This window comes from Pieris napi, chromosome 16, assembly GCF_905475465.1.
Source record: "Pieris napi chromosome 16, ilPieNapi1.2, whole genome shotgun sequence".
Lineage (NCBI taxonomy): Eukaryota > Metazoa > Arthropoda > Insecta > Lepidoptera > Pieridae > Pieris > Pieris napi.
The window spans coordinates 5,116,514-5,137,133 of record NC_062249.1 but is presented as its reverse complement, the minus strand read 5'-3'; the positions used below and the strand labels follow the sequence as shown (position 1 = coordinate 5,137,133).

General features: G+C 32.9%; 2 protein-coding genes across 7 annotated transcripts in view; one reads left to right on the top strand and one right to left on the bottom strand.

Annotated features, from left to right (window-relative positions):
• Nucleotides 1–336: 336 nt before the first annotated feature.
• LOC125057222 (pollen-specific leucine-rich repeat extensin-like protein 1) lies at nucleotides 337–12,490 on the bottom strand. Of its 2 annotated transcripts, none has more exons than XM_047660767.1 (10): nucleotides 12,308–12,490; nucleotides 9,604–9,678; nucleotides 8,505–8,640; nucleotides 7,747–7,823; nucleotides 6,203–6,251; nucleotides 5,624–5,728; nucleotides 5,397–5,475; nucleotides 4,869–5,097; nucleotides 4,586–4,703; nucleotides 337–4,416 (listed from the first exon to the last, which is right to left on the bottom strand). In XM_047660767.1, the coding sequence occupies exons 1-10, from the start codon at nucleotides 12,368–12,370 to the stop codon at nucleotides 3,371–3,373; spliced, it is 1,977 nt and encodes a 658-aa protein (XP_047516723.1). In that variant the 5' UTR covers nucleotides 12,371–12,490; the 3' UTR covers nucleotides 337–3,370. The 2 variants fall into 2 exon arrangements, with proteins under 2 accessions (XP_047516723.1, XP_047516724.1); XM_047660768.1 differs by having other exon boundaries at nucleotides 11,764–12,427.
• Nucleotides 12,491–13,144: 654 nt separating this feature from the next.
• The window catches only part of LOC125057177 (microtubule-associated serine/threonine-protein kinase 3), a 40,270-nt gene continuing 32,794 nt past the window's right edge, over nucleotides 13,145–20,620 (top strand). For all 5 annotated transcript variants that reach the window (XM_047660692.1, XM_047660691.1, XM_047660690.1 and 2 more), the window contains exon 1: nucleotides 13,145–13,572. In XM_047660692.1, the coding sequence (XP_047516648.1) occupies nucleotides 13,440–13,572 (133 nt within the window). In that variant the 5' untranslated portion in view covers nucleotides 13,145–13,439. The remainder of the gene's footprint in view (nucleotides 13,573–20,620) is intronic.

Sequence of the window (20,620 nt, the reverse complement as noted above, 5' to 3'; positions counted from 1 at the left end):
ACTGCAGCGCCATCTGCCGGGCTGATTTGTGAATCTAAACCATCCAGGGCGCCACCCAAACAAAAATTCATTCCAGTGACATGTACTTATTACACACGTTCAGTAGAATTATATGTATATATATAACGAGGTGCCAATGGACTTCATATGTATTGCCTGTAGCGCATCTATATCATACAGTAGATCTTGGTGATTATATTTTTTTGCTTGCGTACTTTTTAAAGCAAGCAGCATTATCTTAAAGAAATTGCAATTCTATTGTTAATTTCTTGTACAAAACAGGAACAAAAAATACATTTAGATATATTAGAACTGGGAGATAAATAAAACGTGTAGTCGTAATAAAAACACATATATTTTGCTTTTTATATTTTACCAAAAATCTGGATCAAGTCCATCTAGGCAGTCTCCGGGTTACAGTCATCTATACAAGCTCCGCGACCGGACTCACCCGCGCATATACGTAAGGCGTTTTTAGACAATCTCTTAATGGGTCCGCTAAATAATATAAATTATAAAAATTGGGATAGATTATAGATACTTCAAAAAAATAGCAATTTTGTTTCAACGCCGTCTACTAAAAGAGTAAACATTATAGCTTGTACTTGTTAAAATTATTATTTGAAATATCTATACAGTTATCTTAAACATGAATAACAATATCATTATAAATGCTTATCTATTTCTACCAGCAATTTAACAGTACCAAAACTTCTAAAATAGAAACCACGATACAATCGTGATAATGAAAGCACGAACGTTAAATTTATAAAAGCCATCCATTTATGCAAATAAGCTGAAATGAACAAGGTTAATTTAAAAGTATGAAAGAAAAAATCAGAACCATTAAAAACCATACGTGCAATAAAATCACTATACAATCTAACTATCTAACAACTTACAATTATTCATTTGTTGAGCAATTTTTTTGGTTATTAGCCAAATTTAATAAATAATCTTTGTATTTAATTACCTCATTTGTTGAAACAAATTAGGCAATTGGTAAATAAATCAGCCGTACAATGCTTTTTTTAGGAAATATATGGCGCTTTTTTGTGATTAATATAGTTGTATTTCTCATGGGATTAAAAAAATAGAACGAAAATAAACAAGAAAAATGTGGAAAGCACCAATTTAATGATTCATTATTATTTGCATAGTTGAAGTGTTTATGCAACTGAGTTATGTCAGATTTGACATATTATACCTTAAGGTTAAAGGCAATAAAATTGACAGTACTGCTAAAATGTCAAATTGATTTAACAAAAAACACAAAGACGTTAATCAAAAACAAATTACAAACATATATACATAACAATATTGCAAAAATGTCAATCGGTTTTAACCTAAAACAATTTGGAAATCTTTGAATAATTTTTATACACTAAATATATATATAGTTCATCGCACACACAATACTTTAGCGGCTATTTTTACGAAATTTTCAATATATTCATAATTATTAATATTTTAGGAAGCGGAGCAACAGTTTATCAGTATAAGACAGCAAATAGTACTGTGTGTGCGGTTCATTTTCAGCCTGTTTAACATTGGACAAATCTTATTATAAAAGAAGGCACTTTTAGAGGTATTTACATTTTGGTCAGTGTAACAAAAAATAGCATATGATATGAATATTTTCAAATAATTTTCTATAGAAATTTATCGGTTTTCCTCCAAAAGCGCCTGAAGATTGATCATGTATGCTGCTGTTAAGTAACAAAAATGGGATCTTATTGTTATGATTTGACAACTGTCACATATTACAAAAATATGCTCAACTTTTTTAATGTGTACATTTTTTAAGAAGAAAATAATAAGCAACTAACGATTTTAAAGCCGTTTTATTTAAAACACTAGATTTTTTCTGGTCTTCAAAAAAGCAAGGTATACAAGAAAAGGTGTTATTAAAAATGTTTGAAGGGAAAATACAAAATTCATATCAAATTTTTTAAAAATCACAACATTTCAAGTTCGTATAGTCATTAAAAGAAAACCGGTTTGTTGAATAAAAAATCTAGATTAGAATACATTTTGGTCCATCGAAGTTACTTTGAAACACAAACAACTAGATATTTATGTAAAATCCCAATCTTGTTTTTAAGCAGCGACTACAAGACAGACATGATAAAATATCTGGCACAGAAATGTGGCACATACGAGATTATTGCGGACCCATTAAGTCGTGTTGGCCCCGAACCACTAACAACATTTGACAACACAAACAGAAGTGAGCCTTGAAATATTTTTTTTTTAAGTTTCCATAACCTTAAAAATGTATAATTGCATAATTAAAATATATGTTACACAGTAACATAAGACGATTGTGACTTTTAACTTTGTGGACAACACTAAGATTTTAAATATTACAATAAATTGAAATTCTGATTATGATGTAAGCTTTAAGTGAAAAATATTAGCAAGCTCAAAATCATAACACCCATTAGGCTCGGGGCTCGACTACCTAAATTTGCAGCATATTGAAAATATATTAAACCATTTTATTTGTGGGAGGTTCTTGATATTAATAAAATATGTTTATTAATAGTATTTTTGATGTACTTAAATCATGTCAATTTGATCCCGATTTAAAAAAATCTAGATTTTGGCACTGATCCACGTAATGATAAAAAAAAAATTACTGCGTCTTTTGTCTGAGCTAATAATTTTCACATTATTCGAAACAATAATTGCATTTAAAATTACCTTATCGAAAACCTCCCACACCCTTATCCGACAATGGTCAATAAATTATTTGATATTTTGACTTGATATAGCAATATATATGTATAATATACAATTGGAACTCCTATAATTACCTAATTCATTATAAATCACAATCGGTAACAATAACTCAATGAAACAGTCTAGAGATTTTGTCGAGTCTCGGGCCGGCCCGATATCACAACACACCACTTTGGAAATTAACACTTTGTGTTACACGAGCAACTTCAATACCATTGTTAATTTTATATATATCTCTAGAATTTATGCTTTACATTTTAGCTTTATTGTACTGATATGTTGCAAGAGATAAGTATGAATGAATTTGAAACTTTGTTACAAATAAATCATAGTTAATGCAGACACATTTTTACTCAATTATCAAAAAATATGTAAAGAATCCTAGGACGTCTAACTTAGGGACAGTCTAGGCAGCAGAGACGGGTTAAATTTAAAGAAGTCTCATTGAAAACCTGCCCATGTAACACAAACCAACATGTCATAGACTATAAAAATCCGTAACCAAACTCAGTTTGTATGAAGTTACGCACGTCCTCATCTCAAACTGAGTGTATTCGAGTCACTCACTATGTACACTTATACCTAGTTTAAGGACACTTGGAACACCGGAAGCTTTGGGCTTTGGTCAGTCGATGACGACGTACGGAAGGGCTATCAGGTCACCGAGTTTCGCACACTCGTGCCATTCCGCGAAGTGCGTAGCTTTAACGGGCCGGCCTATCTCATCCCGCTCAGTTTCAACGCTCTCTAAGGCATTTTTCACACTATCCGACACATCTTCCCTAGGAAACGTCAGGACTGGGGCACACGACGCGTTCTCATACCTAAACGGCACTGAATTTACACAAGACACACAGTTTTCATACAAAGTCCTACCGTCTAGATTGACAGTAGCCGGTTCTAAAACTTTTTGCACTACTTTTTCTTCTTTGACATCCAGGTCCATTTGATCCTCGATGGGATCACTTAGACCATCATTGTTTTCTTTCGTTCTTTCCACTGTTCTGTGTCCTGGGGATGTGACAGAGAACTGTTGTTGTGGTTCTTCTTTAATTTCTTTAACTTCTATCGTCGGCTGTATATCAACATTTTGGGTCGGGGAAGGATTCAATCTCTCATTGATCTCTGGCTTGATGTCTATTTCCATTTCAGATTCAGTTTTGATAAGACTAGGCGAGGAGGCCTCATCTTCAACTTTGACGTCTTCGATGGGGTAAGGTCGGGGGGAGGGTGGTGGTGGTCTGGGTGGAGGCGAAGGAGGCGAGGGGGCAAATTCTGTTGCGGGAATATGCAGACATAGCGGGAGCCGAGACATATTCTTGACACAGAAATCGTTAGCGTAGTCTGAATAATTGTAGAGGGGGACGACTGTCGAGAAGAGAGTAGGGTCTTCTGGGTCGATGGATGGTCGAACTGCGAATTTATGAGGGTGCAGGGGGGCGCGGGTGCCATTGACCCCAGGGAGATAGGCGTGGTGCAGGGCGTGCACGTGTTCCGGCTGAACGATGGTGGGAGAGTCGGCCGGACACGCGGGATCGGGTCCTACGTCCGGGTCACATATACAGGGGGCCCATTCCCGCTCGTCCTCGAGGGGCTCAAGAAGCCATTGAGGTTCTGGGGGGGCTTCGCTTTCCCCATTCCGCAAGGGTGAATCCACGCTCACTGGTGGTTCTGAAATGTATGGACCAAACAGTTATGAAAGGTGGCAGTGAAATAATTTATTAATATAAAACTAAGTTGCTCTAATTAACTCTATGGCAATATGTATATATGTTATAATTAATAAGTAAAATAATTGCAAGTTTTAGCTGGTAATAAATTCATATAGAAAAGAACATACCGTCGGGCTCTATTAGCATGACGTCAGGCGAGTGAGGAGAATTGGGCGAGGGGGGTGCACTAGCTTTGCCCCCCGTCCGTGACTGGATCTGCTCTAGCAGTTCTGCTGTCGTTTTTACCTAGAAATCCATTGTGAGCTTTATAAAATAACAACTTTTAATATTATCTATTATAACTTAACTTTAATATTATTAAATTATTATAAACGAGGATATTTAATTAAATAACTTTATCTTCTTAGATGTGTTTGATACAAAATGATGGTTTAATTATTTTCTTGTTACCTTTTTGCCCCCAGCTGGTGGTATCCTATTGACCAGAGCAGCATATGGGTCCGGTTTATCCCTTCTCCAGCCATTTTTCCGCCTTTCCGGGCCAGATCCATTTCTGGCCGGCCAAGCGTTATTGGCCGCGGGCGTTGCTGTGGTATTTGGGATGCCTGCCGGGCTTTGAGGCACCCCAGGCACTGCTGGTATTGTCGTTTCTACGCCAGACCCAGCTCTGCCGTGACCCCTATGGATATATGATTACTATTAAATGAAAGAGATGTCTAACGTTATGTCATAAATCTATAATCATGTAGAGATTCGTTCATATTAATTTTGAATTGATTAACTGTGAATAGTGCAAGATAAAAAAAATCAATAATTTGATTGATTTCTTAGCAGGACAACTCAGTAAATTCTTAGTCCCGAAGGAATATATTAGCTGGGCTGAAAAGTTTGTAGGGTGATACATAGATGGCGCTACTAGTATTAAACAAATATGATTGACTACTCTCGTACTATTAAAAAAATATATAACAGAAGTACCTTCGTTTTTTGGGCTTCTTGTCCCGTTTCGCTTTTTTGTCGTCATCGACTGACTCTGGAGTGAGTGCGCGTTTCACGGCTAGAAACACACACATACACTACATCACACTACTAATTACAGTAATTTAAATCACCATAAAAATAGATTTGTACTTGTTTTCCAGATTTTTTAAGTAAAAATGTTAAAATGTGATTACAAAACTAGTAATCAATCTAGGTATACTTACGCGGCGTAGCAGGTTTGTGTGCGTGTGTGAGTACAGGTGGTGGCGGTGGTGGGTCGTCATCCACCAGGATTACATCCTGGGAGTCTGACTCGTAACCGCCCCATGCTGTCAAAATAAGAGAGTTTTTAAAACTACTGATGTACAACAATCACTGATAATAAGAAAATTTGTGTTCTGACCGATACCTTTCAGGGAACCCTTTTTTTTGTATGGCTCTAGCACGGTTTGTGCGTTAGCCAGCGTCAAGTATAAGATTTTTATAATTCGTGCTTTTTGTCTTAGAAATTCGACCATGTCCTCCGTGTACGGTTTAGGCACTCGCCCGGTACCGCACAACCCTCCCAAAGGGCGAGAACAAATTTAAATTAAATTAAAACTTGCCCTCGAACCGGGAATCGAACCCGGTACCCCTCACCTAGCTGCCACTTAATAAGACCGCTAGGCTATGAGGCCCCTAGGGAACCCTTGTATTACTTATTTGGGATGTTAGGTTATATTTTACACTATTAAAAATTAGTTTAAAGATATCAAAAATTCCAATAAATAGTGTTAGTATTACAGTTTAAAAGTGTGAATTACCTGGCCTCGACGGCAGTCGTGGGCTGGGCACGGCGGGACTCAAACCTTGCTGTAATATTAACGATCAGTTATCAAAACGCAAATTAACTAGGAAGGTCAAGTTAGTAAGTTTAAATACCTTGGGCACGTCCTACTCCCCGACCTCAAAGATAATGGCGATATAGAGAGAGAACGAAGAGCGTTGTCGGTGAGAGCAAATATGCTGGCTCGTAGGTTTGTACGTTGTTCTCATGACGTAAAAGTCACATTATTCAGAGCATATTGCACTAACTTCTACACGTGCAGCTTATGGGCCAGTTTTACTCGACAAACATACAACTCGCTTCGGGTGCAGTATAATAACGCATTTAGGATGTTGCTGGGGCTGCCTCGCTTCTGCAGTGCATCAAGAATGTTTGCAGAGGCGCGGGTGGATTGCTTTTTCGCCACTATGCGAAAGCGGTGCGCTTCTTTGGTGCGCCGGGTGCGGGGCAGCTCCAGCAACATCTTACGGATGATAGTCGAAAGAATGGAGTGCCCCTATTTACGACACTGCTCCGACATCTCCGCAGGGCTTTGTACGTGATAGTTTTTATTTAACTACTTTTTCCTTATTTTTACTAATTCTCTAACATAGATCTTAAGAAACTATTGTTACTAACTCACTAATCAATCAATGGACTGTATTTGTCTGATTAATAAAAATTATTATTATTATTATTATTATTAATAAATGAGTCCAATATTTAAGTGATATTTTTTAACATGTTCAATACTGAATTTTATATGTATGCAGTATATCGAAATAAAATACGTTTTTGTAATTTGTGGGTCACAGTCTCGACCCTTCGGATATCAGCTATATTATAAATTGTGGACTTAACAAAGTTTGTTACAATTTTGATACTAAAACAACAAAGGTAATACGACATTACTTTTAGTTCACGTATTAAAATATCCCATTAGTGATATACAAGGTGTTCAGGGAATTATATTCCTTTATTATATTATATTAGTTCAGGGAGGTAAACTCAGATTAAGTTTTAAATTAATGATTTGGATCGGTAAGTTTTAATTTTTTATTCTTGATAAGGGCTTCCGGTTGCGATTGCGTTAATTTGCCTATGTGGATGTGCTTCTATCAATAGACAAAATGATCCAAATAAAACTAGCAGAAAAATCTTTTCGAGATAACATAATTATTTGTTTTTTACACGCTTTATATTAGCTTCACCTGTATGTATGTATGTAACCGACTCCTTCGGACTCGATTTTGACCCACTTTAAACGGACAGATTTTATTCAAATTTTGCGCACCTGTAGATCGATGACAATGCAATAATCCGAAAAAATTTAACTAAAAGGGGCGCTCTGTGCCATATTTTTCATCTATAGAGCGCCCCACGATTTTTCACAATAATACCAGTATTTTTTGTTCATTACCATTCTCAGCCTAAATTAGGAATTAGTTTTCACTTTTTAGTTTGATGTGCTTTAAAAGCGTGTTTTTTAGTTTTTTTAAACTATTTTTTTTTAAATTATTAGTTGGTTCATTCTCCACTTACCCTAATAAGAGCGGGCGAGGTGAGGGGGGTGCCGCCAGGTCGTCGAGTGCTTCGTTCTGCTGAAGATCGGTTGGAACCTATAATATTTTATATACACGCTGTATTATTCATAAACGTACCATTAGCACCAATTACATAAAGCTTTGTCACATTAAAATATATGCCTGATAAAATCAAATCTTCAAGATCGTCTCAGTAGGAAAGATTTTTAAGGCTAAGAGAGAATTGGCATAATATTAGGAGATTTTAATCATAATTTATCTATGCCAAAAGACTTCTATGACAGTCTAAGAAGTTAATAATCACCTCATTAAATTTGTTATATTTCATTATTAAAAACAATAAATAGACACATCCTAAAAAGTTAGAATACTACTAGCAGACCGGCCAAGCGTTGCGTGGCTAAGTTTTTGTTATATTACTAGTAGCAAACTATTCAAGGGAAACGGTAGAACACCAGTCATGGGGACCACCATGCTTTTTTGGTGGTTATGTCATCAAATTGTAGCTTATGTGAAACGTTGGTACTTTCAACACAGCGCCATCTGTTAGAATTGTGACTATCAAATAATAAACAAATATTTTGCAATAAAATAATATTTCGGGTATAAATTGAGATTAAAGCTATCCTATCTTTTAAGTTAGATCAAACTGCACACGGTGTGCAAATTTGATATATATCGGTTCAGTACTTTAGAAGTCCATAGCGGACAAACAACGTGACACGTAATTTATATATTGAGAAGATCATTAGTTACCGGCGTGAGCTGGCGACGCTACAGCAGGTATAACGAGATCCCGCCACCTCTTGACGAGCACCTTGGCGCGACGAGCGAGTGTGGGATCGCTAGTCTTACGCCTCAGTTCATTCACGTGCTTGCCTAATCGGGTGGTCTGAAATCATATTGATAATTGTTAAAAAAGTTCTTAGCGGATGAGTTACTTTTATATTATAAAATACTAAAAGAGAGTAACTTGTACATTATTACCTAAGATTATAGTGTAAAAATAATGTATAAAAAGCGACTTGAAAAGAAAAAGGAATAGTAGTATTATTGTAACAGGTTACGGCAATTCACTTAATTATTTGCGAAAAAAGCCAATACTAATGTAGAAGTATTGACCTAACAGTACAAAATCCGCTTTATGGGTTATAAACAATAAGGGTACAAATAACAATAGTGCAATTTGAAAACAAAAGTAGAAACAGGTAGCCATAGAATTTTTGGAAAAGTATGGTCTCAAATTATTCATTGTTATTCATAATAGATAGACAAAAGCACTGTTTTCACAATGACATTTACCTGAATGGCATAGTACTGTAATTTGTTTCTTTGAGATTATGGAGTCTAAATAATTAATACAGCATATAATCCTCACACTTTCTTTTATTGAAATAAAATAAAATTGATAAGTATATTATTAGTTTTCTCTTTTAATCATACTACTATTCACTTTTTGAATTTACTATGTCAATTAAAAATAGAAGTAATCATAAAAATACTAAAGCAGTTCCTATACATTTCAACAAAATTATCGATTTGTCTCTTTTCATCCATTTAATCAAGCTCTCCAGTAAAAATCAATTTAAACCAGAGTAATTTGACAGAATTCATTTATATATTTGTAAATATGTTAATGTCAAAGTAATGTGTAAGATTGAAAAATTATAGTTTTTGTACATTTCATATAAACTTTGGTATTGTATAAATTAAAAATAGTATATGGGTGATAAACAGTTTTATTATAATCATTTAATTAATTTAGGGTATTTACCTACGTTAATATGGAGAAACTTTAATTTTGCCATAAATGACTATGCAAGTATTTAGTTGGCAAATAATGCAAATTACTTACCTCCAACAACTCTTTTGTAATATTGAATTTCTCCAAAATTGATATAATTTCATTAACTGCTTGCATGTCAACGACCTGCAAATTAAATTAAATTTATCTTCTAAATATTGAAATAATAAATGTAGCTAAAATTCAATTTATCATATTACATAAAGGATGTACCAAGAATAGTTGTGGAATTGTGTTGAGAACTTATGAAAAATTCTCATGAATGATTACAAATCTTTGGAAAAATAATTTTTTTTTTGGGATGATGATGGCCTGGTAAGCCCAAGGAATAGCTATAACAATACAATGAATCACTCTGTGTGTACAGAAAAAGTTTTTATGAATTAGAGTAAGTAAAAATTATAGTTTTGCTTGAGAGAACCTTCCAATTAAACATAATATTTCTTGACCAACAAGAAGCACCAATTAAAATTTTACTTAAAGTGTACAGTTATTAGATAGTAGAAGTAGAAATTGAAATAAATGATTTCAAAACTATGTTACTTAAACAATAATTTTTGAGTGATGTAACAGTTGCATAAGAAATTGCTTTGAAATTCAATTCAAGTAGTTCCAAGTTTAAGAACCTTTACTCAACTCAGGGATGTATAAGTACTGGCAATACATTGACACAAGTAGTCAATAACATGTACTTTTGTAGTATTTTATAGTTCATTTCTATGCTGCGTTTTTCCACTTAATCTGTTGTTTATATTTAAGCCTTGCAACAAATGTATGTATCAATAAGGATAAAATGTCATATAAAGTATTGAGTGTGTCATTTGGTTTGATACCAATATCATACTTAATACATCTACCTGTTAAAATCATCTTTATCTATGTAAAAAAAAACCTAAATTATATAACTTTTAAAGAGTAGGTTGAAAATTATTAGTAAAATAAAATATAACCTAAGTAATAACACAAATTGAAAGTAGTCATGATGAATGATTTTAGTTTTGACCACTAAATCAAAACAAATCCATTCAATTCTTATCAGTGAAAAAAATAGTTTTGAATTTCAAAGGTGTGTGTTTGCTACAATCATTATAAAGAAATAAAAGAAGTCATTAAAAGACTTTCATGATGATTTCATAAAATTTATAGTTGTTATTTTTAAGCTGTGGGTTTTTTAGTCTTCTGCGAACTAAGATGAAGATGTTAAAGGCCAATCACTGAAAAAGACAATTCTGGACCTTTTGACATAATACCAGACCCACTTTTTGTTAAGCGGAGTTCAGACTGGGGTCGACTTTTTAAGTCCTAGTCCAAGTATAGATCAAAAATTGAAAATTTATTGATCTATACTATGAAGTTACAAATAGATTGTATCATAAGCTGTATATATTAAATGATTTGATATGATAACAGATACTAAAGATATATAATTAATTATATTATTGGAAAAATTACAACCAGTATTTTAAATTTATCAAAAAATGTTTCCTTTTGCCACATAACAAATAGGCAGGGTTCTTGTAAGTTTTTGGTAAGGTAAAATATAAATCTATTTTTAAGTGATAATTTACAAATTATGATTAAGGTGTTAACAGCTCCCGTTGCACAGACCAAAACCTTTATTTTGTTATATTACATAATAGCTATGAAAAAGCTGTACATAATATTTTAAGTGTGGTAGGTAGAGCTGAATATGCATATCAATATCATAACTAGGTATTAAATAACTATATATCTTGAATGGATTTGGTGTTTTTTGAAAATGATAACATTGTATTGTGAAATAACTCGAAATTAAAATAATTGAAAATTTAGAGATCTGTAAAGAAACCACATGGAGAGTATAACATCCCTGTTCCATAACCTTATAACCTAAGCAAGGGGTTCTCATAGGAAAAGGATTATTGTGTCCATTTTCAATTGACCCTTCTACCACTTCCTGTTGAATTATTAATGAAAGGGTCATTGTACATCAGCAGAGTAATGACCAGAGATGAGCAAAAACTAAGTTCATAGGGGGTTATATTTTACGCAATAATACACTTCCAATTTATCAATAATTTATCCTACATAAGATAAAAAGATATTAACTGTTTTGTAAGATTTAAGTTAATAATATATTTGTAATGTTAGGAAATTAGAGACCATAATAAATAGGAAAAACCACATGCCTGACCAATAGTGTCCTGCAGCTATTTGTAAAACTAAACTGACCTTAAAATGCACCCTCTATAGAATAACATTACATCGAATCCTGTAATACATTCGACATAAACTAGCCAAGCGTTCTGCAAACATTGACTCTCAAAGCGATCATGTAAGGTCATTTCGAACGATCTAACATTTTTATACTTCATTTCGAAATCTATCAGGGCAAAATTCACTATATCTAACCAGAAATTAAAAGAAAAAAACACGCGTGGCACAATTCCACACTTTCACATTGCAAAACATTTGGCACTAGGGACGGAGGGACGAGAGGTGAGCTGACGACGTCAGTGGCCCCGAACATCAGTCGCAACGCTCACGTATTGTAACACACACTATAATTCCACAACGATTCTCGTATTACACGTGCTACTGCTACTGTTGAATGTAATAATTCAGCCTTGACGGCCGTGTTGAGCACTTAGATACATTGTACAGCCTCCCAAGGGGGTGTCGCTACTCGAGTCGGGTGTCACAGGCCCGAACAGACCGTTTCCAAATCTCCGGCTTTCATATTGGCTGTATTTGTCTTTATACTTTGGAAACTTACATTGTAATTGCTATCCAACGCATTAAGAAGCCGATTACTTAGCTCATGAGCGTTATAACTCATTTATAAACGAAAATATTTAACTAAATACGACGAACGTGTCTCGGCTGCGTCGTAATGGCGGACCGACGACTACGTATGCCCGTGCCAGGGCATTTTAGCCGAATAATTCAGCTGATATCTAGTAAAGGCGACGCACACTCGTGTTTTTCCGTTTCTTTTGACAGGAAAATCTACAATTTGACAGGAGTCAGAAAATAGATGGCACTACTAGTGGTTTAATAAATTAATATTTGAAACCTATTTATAGACCCAAATTTACCCTTTCTATAAAAATAACACTAAAAAGGACAATTTTATAATCTGATTTTATTTCTAATATATAGATATTCGTATAATAATTGTATCGTCAAAATATAGCAACTTTATTTTCTTTATATGTATTATAACTGGCGACATTTAAGAAATAGTTGCATTATTACTCGTTTGGTGGAGCTTATTTAAATAAATTGAATATAGATTATGTCATTAGTTGTTCTGTTAAAAATATTCTAATTTATGGTACTACAGAATCTTTCATTATTGTATATATTATAAAGTAGTAGAATTAGTATTTGTTTTAAAAAAAGAATATCAAAATTATCGTTCTTTCTTTAGTTTGAAATAAAACATTTTATACATTACTACATAGAATTCATACAACTGTTTCAACATGATACGTATTGGATTGGGATTTCTGAGAAAATATTGACAAGTTAATAAATGAATTAAAAATACAGATTATAAAACTGCAACCTCGTTAAAATTGGTAACACTGTGTTAGTCGACAGACACACCGCTTGGCAGTCCACCTTCAAACCACAGAGGCAAACTTGTGATTTTAAAAGTCGCAAAATGTCATTTTGATTGTATTTATTTGTGTGAATGTATTTTCATTTTGGTCTTGTAGGCCGCAATGTAATATGGCACAGGTGGATAGTGAAATCGTGCATTCGGTTTGAAAATAAAGCGTCACTTTACGCGGAAACCGATGGTGGTTTCATTTGTGTTGTGATGGAGATTTTAATTTTTTTTTTAATTTTAATGGCGAAAATATAAGTTCAGTGTGTTGTGTAGTGACTAGTGAGAGGCAATGGATCGTCGGTGCTCCCAATCGGTCAGGACGCTGGTTTTCGACGATTCTGACTCTGATCCGCCTAAAGGCGATCAGAAGAAAAATTTGTTGACGTCTGCTGCTCCATCATCGCTAAATCAGAGCGCTGAAGGTAAATAATTAAATGTATTCAATTTATTCTCTCGGTTTTGGTTTTATTTGTATACCGTGTTTGGGTTTGGTCAGCTGTGAAGGCGTGACTTCGGCTTAATAACCGCGATATTACAAAGTTTTTCTTACTTACACATGCGGTAACACGGTTAATTAAATGTCAATTATTATATGTTCCTTCTTACCTTCACACCCATCATTTATTAGTAATAAAAATTTTGAGTAAGGTTTGTATTGAGTCTCGAGTTTTTTGTGCCAATTCAAATTTATAGAATGTTTAACAATTACAGTCAAGGTTTACTAAGGTTTGTGTGTATAAGCTATGTTTATGTTGGCTATAAAGATACAACTTTAAATTCTTCAGTACAGTATATATCAGATCTCCAAATGCAAAAGGGATTGCTATGGGAGCCACCACCCCCTTTTTTAATGTATATATATAATTTATAAAATATGAATTTAGTTTTTACAATAAGTTAAAATAAATTAAGAGGTTATTTCAAAATGTTGTTATTTTTACACCGGCCATGTTTACATTTTACACATTGACAGCACCTAATCTACATGTAAATGTTTCCACTCATGATATAGGAAATGGCACAGGCCATTAACTGTGTTTGCTCAATATTAACAAAAATTTTAATTGGTATATATCCTATATTAAATACCTATAAATCTAATACTTATAATAGGATACACCCATCTAGCATTATCTCTATCCAAAGTAATAATATTAATTTTAAAAAAATGTTTTATCTTTTATTTTGAAGCCCAAGCTAAAAACAATGTTTATAGATTTTATATAATAGCAGATCTTTTTATATCATAGTTTTCCCATTGAAAAAAAAACAAATATCATTCAAATGTGCTATTAACAACTATAAATTTATTAAAGTCTTAATATGTAATAGGTGTAATTAGATTACCCTACCTACTTATTACTTTGTGAATAACTGACCTCAATCACTTATGATACAGTTAGTGATTGTTCAATCTGTGTTGAGAAATTCTCATGGCTTGATTTCATTTACTGTGTCATAAAAACTGGTGAGTTTACTGGTGCGATGATTAAAACTTGCTTTGTTTCTCTTGTCCAACTTATCATATTATTAAAAATATTTATATAATTATATTACTTTAGGTGCTTACATTAATATCTTAATATTGATAACTTATTATTAGTGAGGTTTACCAGCAAGATGCCATCTATTATTTGGTAAAATTATATTTATTTGGTTAAAACATTTTAACAGACTTTACATCCAGGTAAAGATAATTCATTATAGTGTTTAATTATTTTTATCTTCTTATTTTTAATTTTGCCTAAACCTCTAATGAGTTTAACCTGCCTAAAGGGCTTGAAGGGATACACCAGTGGTTCCAAAATTCCTTACAAACAAATGAGTTAATAGAAACATAAAAAAACACAGGAACAAAAAAAGATTTTAGGGAAAACACAGAACAATATACTTGTCCATAAATTGGTATTATTCTACAGTGTCTAAATAATCTTAAATCATTTTTAATATATGTATTGGGTTTTCACTTAGGATCTACAATAGTTTATTTTAACTTTACTACCTAGACATTTCTTATGCTAAACTAAAAGTTAGTCTACAATTATTCAGATAAAAAGAAAACTAGCCCCATGTGAAATAACTTTTAAAACACATGTCATTTTTATTTAATATTAGTCATATTTCTTATAACCACTGCACATAAATTGCACTTGTCTATATTTCTATATCTTATGTACTTATAAATATTGATATATGATATCATTATGAAGTAATCCTACCTAAGTGATTCATAGTGGAAAGGTGTTATCAAGATGTGAATTTTTAATACCATAGTATTGAAAACTTGCAGACTTACTGGTTTGGTTTAATATTGCTATCAAAGACCTATAATATACAGTATAATTTAGTGAATTAAATTTTTATCATATAATTGAACATGCAAAGTGTAAAATAAAAAAGATTTTGCATGCTTAAATAAATAAATTCTATGAAAACTACACAACTACTAACTCCTCCTGTTTTATCCATTTTTAATGTAAGTATTACCCATATTGACATCTGTTTCGAATGTATTTTGGTTTCCACACAGCCGTCACGAAATAATCTTACAATAGCATCTGTACCGGTTTTTTAAACATGAAATAGAATTGACCCTACTAAATAATCAATAGATATTATCACACGTCAACGTTTGTTTGTGTATCACTTATTCCTGTTATCTAATCGTCAGCTGTCAAGGAGGTCATACATTTCAAGATTGGTTAATAAAATTTGTAAAACAATTCTATTAACAATATAAAGGATTATTCGAGCATTAAGTGTAGTTAAAATTTAAAGATTATTTAGTTTAAGGTTTAATATAAAATTATATCATCAATTGATGCGCTGTACTGATCGTCTCGCGTAACAAATGATTTGGAACAATGGTTAAGAACCCAGGTTCGCAATTATTTTTCAAGGCTTTCGATGTACGCGAAGCTTTCAATTATATAATATTTCGACTATCTCAGCTGTTTCTTTAAAGAGTTTCAGTGGGAATATAAGAATTCGGATTATGCTTTCATTTTTCTTACAATGTTGGTGATGTAGCCCATAGCCCTTACTGCTTTTCCTTATTAATAGCGGTTAGGCGACGCAACTACAAAGCTACAGCATTGATCTTGTAATACATAATATTATATGGTCGCTTCATCGCGCTATAGCGCTTTTAACTTACATACATTGATTGTGCAGCTTTGCAGATACAGCTTTTCTTGAACCCATTAAGATATACTTAGAAACCTCTGTCACTATTCTTGAAAACTGGAAAGGATTCGGAGGAGGCTAGTAGCTTTACAAACAACACATTTTTTATTGTAAAGAATAGTCTACATTTATTTTTATGCAAATATTGTAAGGAATAGAACCATGTAATTTTTCCAATAGTTTGTCAAATAAATGTTAATTTCGAATACAGGGGTAACAAGTAGTCTAATTAAATGTAATTCGTAGTATGCTAAGCGCCACTTACGCATGCCGATGTTATTGTATGCAAGGCGACGGTCGATATAACAATAATAAACATGTTTTAATTAATTTAATTCTTGTTTACAATAGTGTCTAGACGATAGGGAAGGGCATTAGAATAAATTGTGGAAGTTCATATAAAATAATACGATTTATGAATCACGATATCGGCATGAAAGTAGCCTCTTACTTTATACGGAATCAACGTAATTAATTCTATAAGAAACTACTCTAGTTTTCTGTGCCCCGTCTGTTTGTGTATCACAGGCTTCGTATTAAAGAGATGAGTTAACATTTGACATGTCATGGAATAAAAGTTAGTCTATGTTTTGAGTAGTATGTATAATATACGTATTGAAGATTATAAATTTACCCACAACACAGGACCTCCCTAGTGTGGGGACTAGCGATATATGAATTCTGTCACAAACCCTTTTGTCATAAAAAAAGTTTTTTTATTATTTTTATTATTATAAATACATTTTTGAATGCTCTGTATTCGTTTAAGTCAACTATAGTTTGCATATCCACTCGTTATTATTGAACTAACACCACTCTTTCTTAGATTTTTTTCTTGAAACCTGTCAAGGTGCTTTTACGTTTATTGTCTTTGAGAGTAAAGAAGTGGTCAGTAGGTTCCACATGATTAGATTGTGGTACATGCCAGTTCAAGGCTGTTCCGCCCATGACTCGGCACTACGCGCCCTTCACGAGCCACGAATTCTAAACGCCCAAAACCATTTAATTATTTGTATCGAATTTTAATTACTTTGAAGCGTTGATAACAATTTAACACTACATAAAAACTGAAAGTAATTAAGTTTTATAGCTTGCGAATTTTGACCGCTTCATAACTTGGCAACTTTTTTTTTTTATTTCTCGTTTAATAAACCCGTAAATTATAGTTATTTCATTATTCATATTATTGCAAATTCTTTGAAAATTTTCTCGATTTTAAATGCATATTTAGTATAATGTTTGTTACTCAGGCAGTTATTGTATAAAATGTATTTAACTTCGAGAAGAACAGTTTGAAGTAAATCAATCGTATAGGTTTATTCCTGTTGTTTGTGTTGTTTTATATTAATTTCAATTAGTGTTTTTGCTTAGATTGTGGGATTTAGATCAGACTTCTATATTATATCATTTATATGTTTGCCATGAATTTGACCAAGTATTAAACGATAAAAAGCCAGCGAAGAATATACTTATATTTTTAATGAATACCTATTGTTTTAAGCGCTGTTTAGAGTGTGCTTTTGTTTGTGATAACTACAGACTTTGTGGCTCGTTGTTGGTCTACCCGCACAACTCGGTTACTACTATCGCGTCCACTCGTTTAGTTTAAGGGGCCAAAGAGATCGTAGGTTTTATTTAACAAAACTCTAGTTACTTTAAACGTGAGCTTTAGGTAGTGACCTATAAGACTCAGTCTAAATATTGATGTGAAATCTAGAAACGTTACCATTGATCACGATTCGACCTAAGTTTATGTCTGCATTGTACATTGACCTGACACTGACATTTGACATAGCAATCTATGATTTGAGACTCGGATAGGGCTGTTACCGTTACAAAATTAATCACGAAGTATATTGTGGCCTCATTTCGAAAGGAATCTATATCTTTCAAAATAGCCTTGTGCTATAATAATTATTGTTTAATAAAAATGTTATATAAGTAATGTTTTATATAAAGGAGTATTAGAGCAAACAATCTGTCATGACATGACCCTGCGTAGGTCGTGAGTAAAGTGCGACAGACAAATTGTTTTGACATACTTGAGGTACGCCTTAATGAGACTTGATGTAGTTTGAAGGGTCTAGATTTTCCTTGACATTGAGAATTTTGAAGGATAATGTATGTTGCCTTACCTAACTAGTATTTATAAAACTCGGCAGCTTATTGCTGTGCACTGACTATATATAATGAATTATGGGCAAAATGATAACAATTATACAGATTAAACAAAATGGAAAATGTCAAATAGTCTTCTTAAATAGAAGTTATTAAATTCAAAATTAGCTTCAGTTATCCTTGTGTTAATTGGCAACACATAATGAATAACATAACGTAAATCTCTTTAGAATTTCTGTAAGTGGGTAGCAGCTGATTACATGTTTACATTAAACTATTGATTTATTTAATTATGTATATCTTATTATATAAATTCATAACGTTGATAATATACTTCGAGGTCATAGAACTTTGTTTTGTAGCTCTATTTTATACTCATAACATTATATAGTACGCATATCTTTCTACTAAAAGGGTCGAAAGGTTTATGTTTAATTATTATAGTTAGTATAAATTTTACTCTAAGGCATACATAAAGTACAGTGGAATATCTATAACTCGAACCTCGTTAAGTCGAAATCCTCAGTAAGTCGAAAAAAATTCCTTACGCTGAACTGCTAAATATGCGGTATCTCGAATTTTTTAGAACTCGAATAAAATGTTATTTCTCTACGAAGTAATTGATAATATATATATATTTATACTCTACTAGCCGTTTCGCGCCCGCTTTGCTGGACGAATTAAAATAAATTTTATGTTTCATTATTTTATTTTTTTTCATATTTTTATTATTCTTCTTTTTAACTTCCCGCTAAGAAAATTGAAATATTTCGAAAATCGAGTTTTTAACAGATGTTGACGTTTTGCGGTTCTAGGAAGCCTCTTTTGTTTTTATTAGCGGGAAAAATTTTCATAAAAGTAAAACAGCAATAAAAAAATGAAGGAACGTTGGAATTTAATAAATAAATAGCCATAAACCATCATAGCCATTCGCATCGAATGGTGGTAGTTTCATGTCGATACGATCAGTGGTTTAAGCGTGAAAGAGCCTCAAACGAACACCATTTTCTTTTTATATATATAGATAACTCGAATTACAAAAGAAGGAGACTCCGTATGTCGTAGTTATTAAAATATAATGACGTCTTGGAATTCCCCGAAATAATAGCAATAAAATTCAAAATGAATGTTCGGGTTCGGGGCTTCTAATCTATTGTATTTTATCTTGTACATATGTATTCATTCATTGCATACAATCGAAAACTACACTTAGAAAATCGCGCCTCTGTAATTCGAAATTTCAACAGTTAAATCATATGTTACATCTCGAAGTTCTTGTTAAGTCAAAACTCGTTAACTCGATTTTTTTTGTATTTCCCTTGACATTCGAGTTAAAGATATTCCACTGAATTAATATATATCCATCAAACCCTGTAGTCGGTTTCTCAGTTAAATATTGCAGGATGTTTTTCAAGGGCCACATTTTATGACAGATGCCTTATATAATAATTACATTAAAAATTCGGCCGTAATATAGAATAGATACTTAACACCTTCATGCACGAAAGTCGCGTTGCGTTGCATAATGTAAGCGCCTTAAATTGTGGGGTAATCGGAGCGTGTGCAGACTGTAGATAGTGGTATATGTCGTTTTCTCGTTATACAATGGGCAAATAATTCATTGTTCAGTGTACAAGAGTACAAGATGTATTGTCTTTAAAGTGTTATGTCGCGGATGTTCAATTATATTGATAACAGTTTCGATAGCATCGTGCCTGTAATAGCGAAACTATGTATGAAATGAAATAGCTAGGGAGCTGGCGAGTAAAATATCTATATGATTTGCTCATGAGGCAGAGTTTTTAAATAGATAGTTAATATGAAGGATCACGTCTGCCACCATGGTAGCGCTGCGTTGTCAATCACACCCCTTTAAAAATGTCAAAAAATAACCAGCTATTCTATATCATTTGCTCGTGTCTGCATTTAAGGATGATGTTTAGAAACCTTAACAAAATGAAAAAAAAACAAAAAGGCAGACATTTAGGACTCGTGACTTTTCAAGTTGTAATTTAAAAAAAAAATGGACCCTTGGCAGACCTGCAGTATGATATTCCGAAAGCAGGAGTTTTTTGAATGTTATTTATTCTCGGATTTTTTCGGATCGGAATTCATATATCGCAGGCCAATAAAAATTTAAAAACAAAAAAAATTGTCACAACGAAT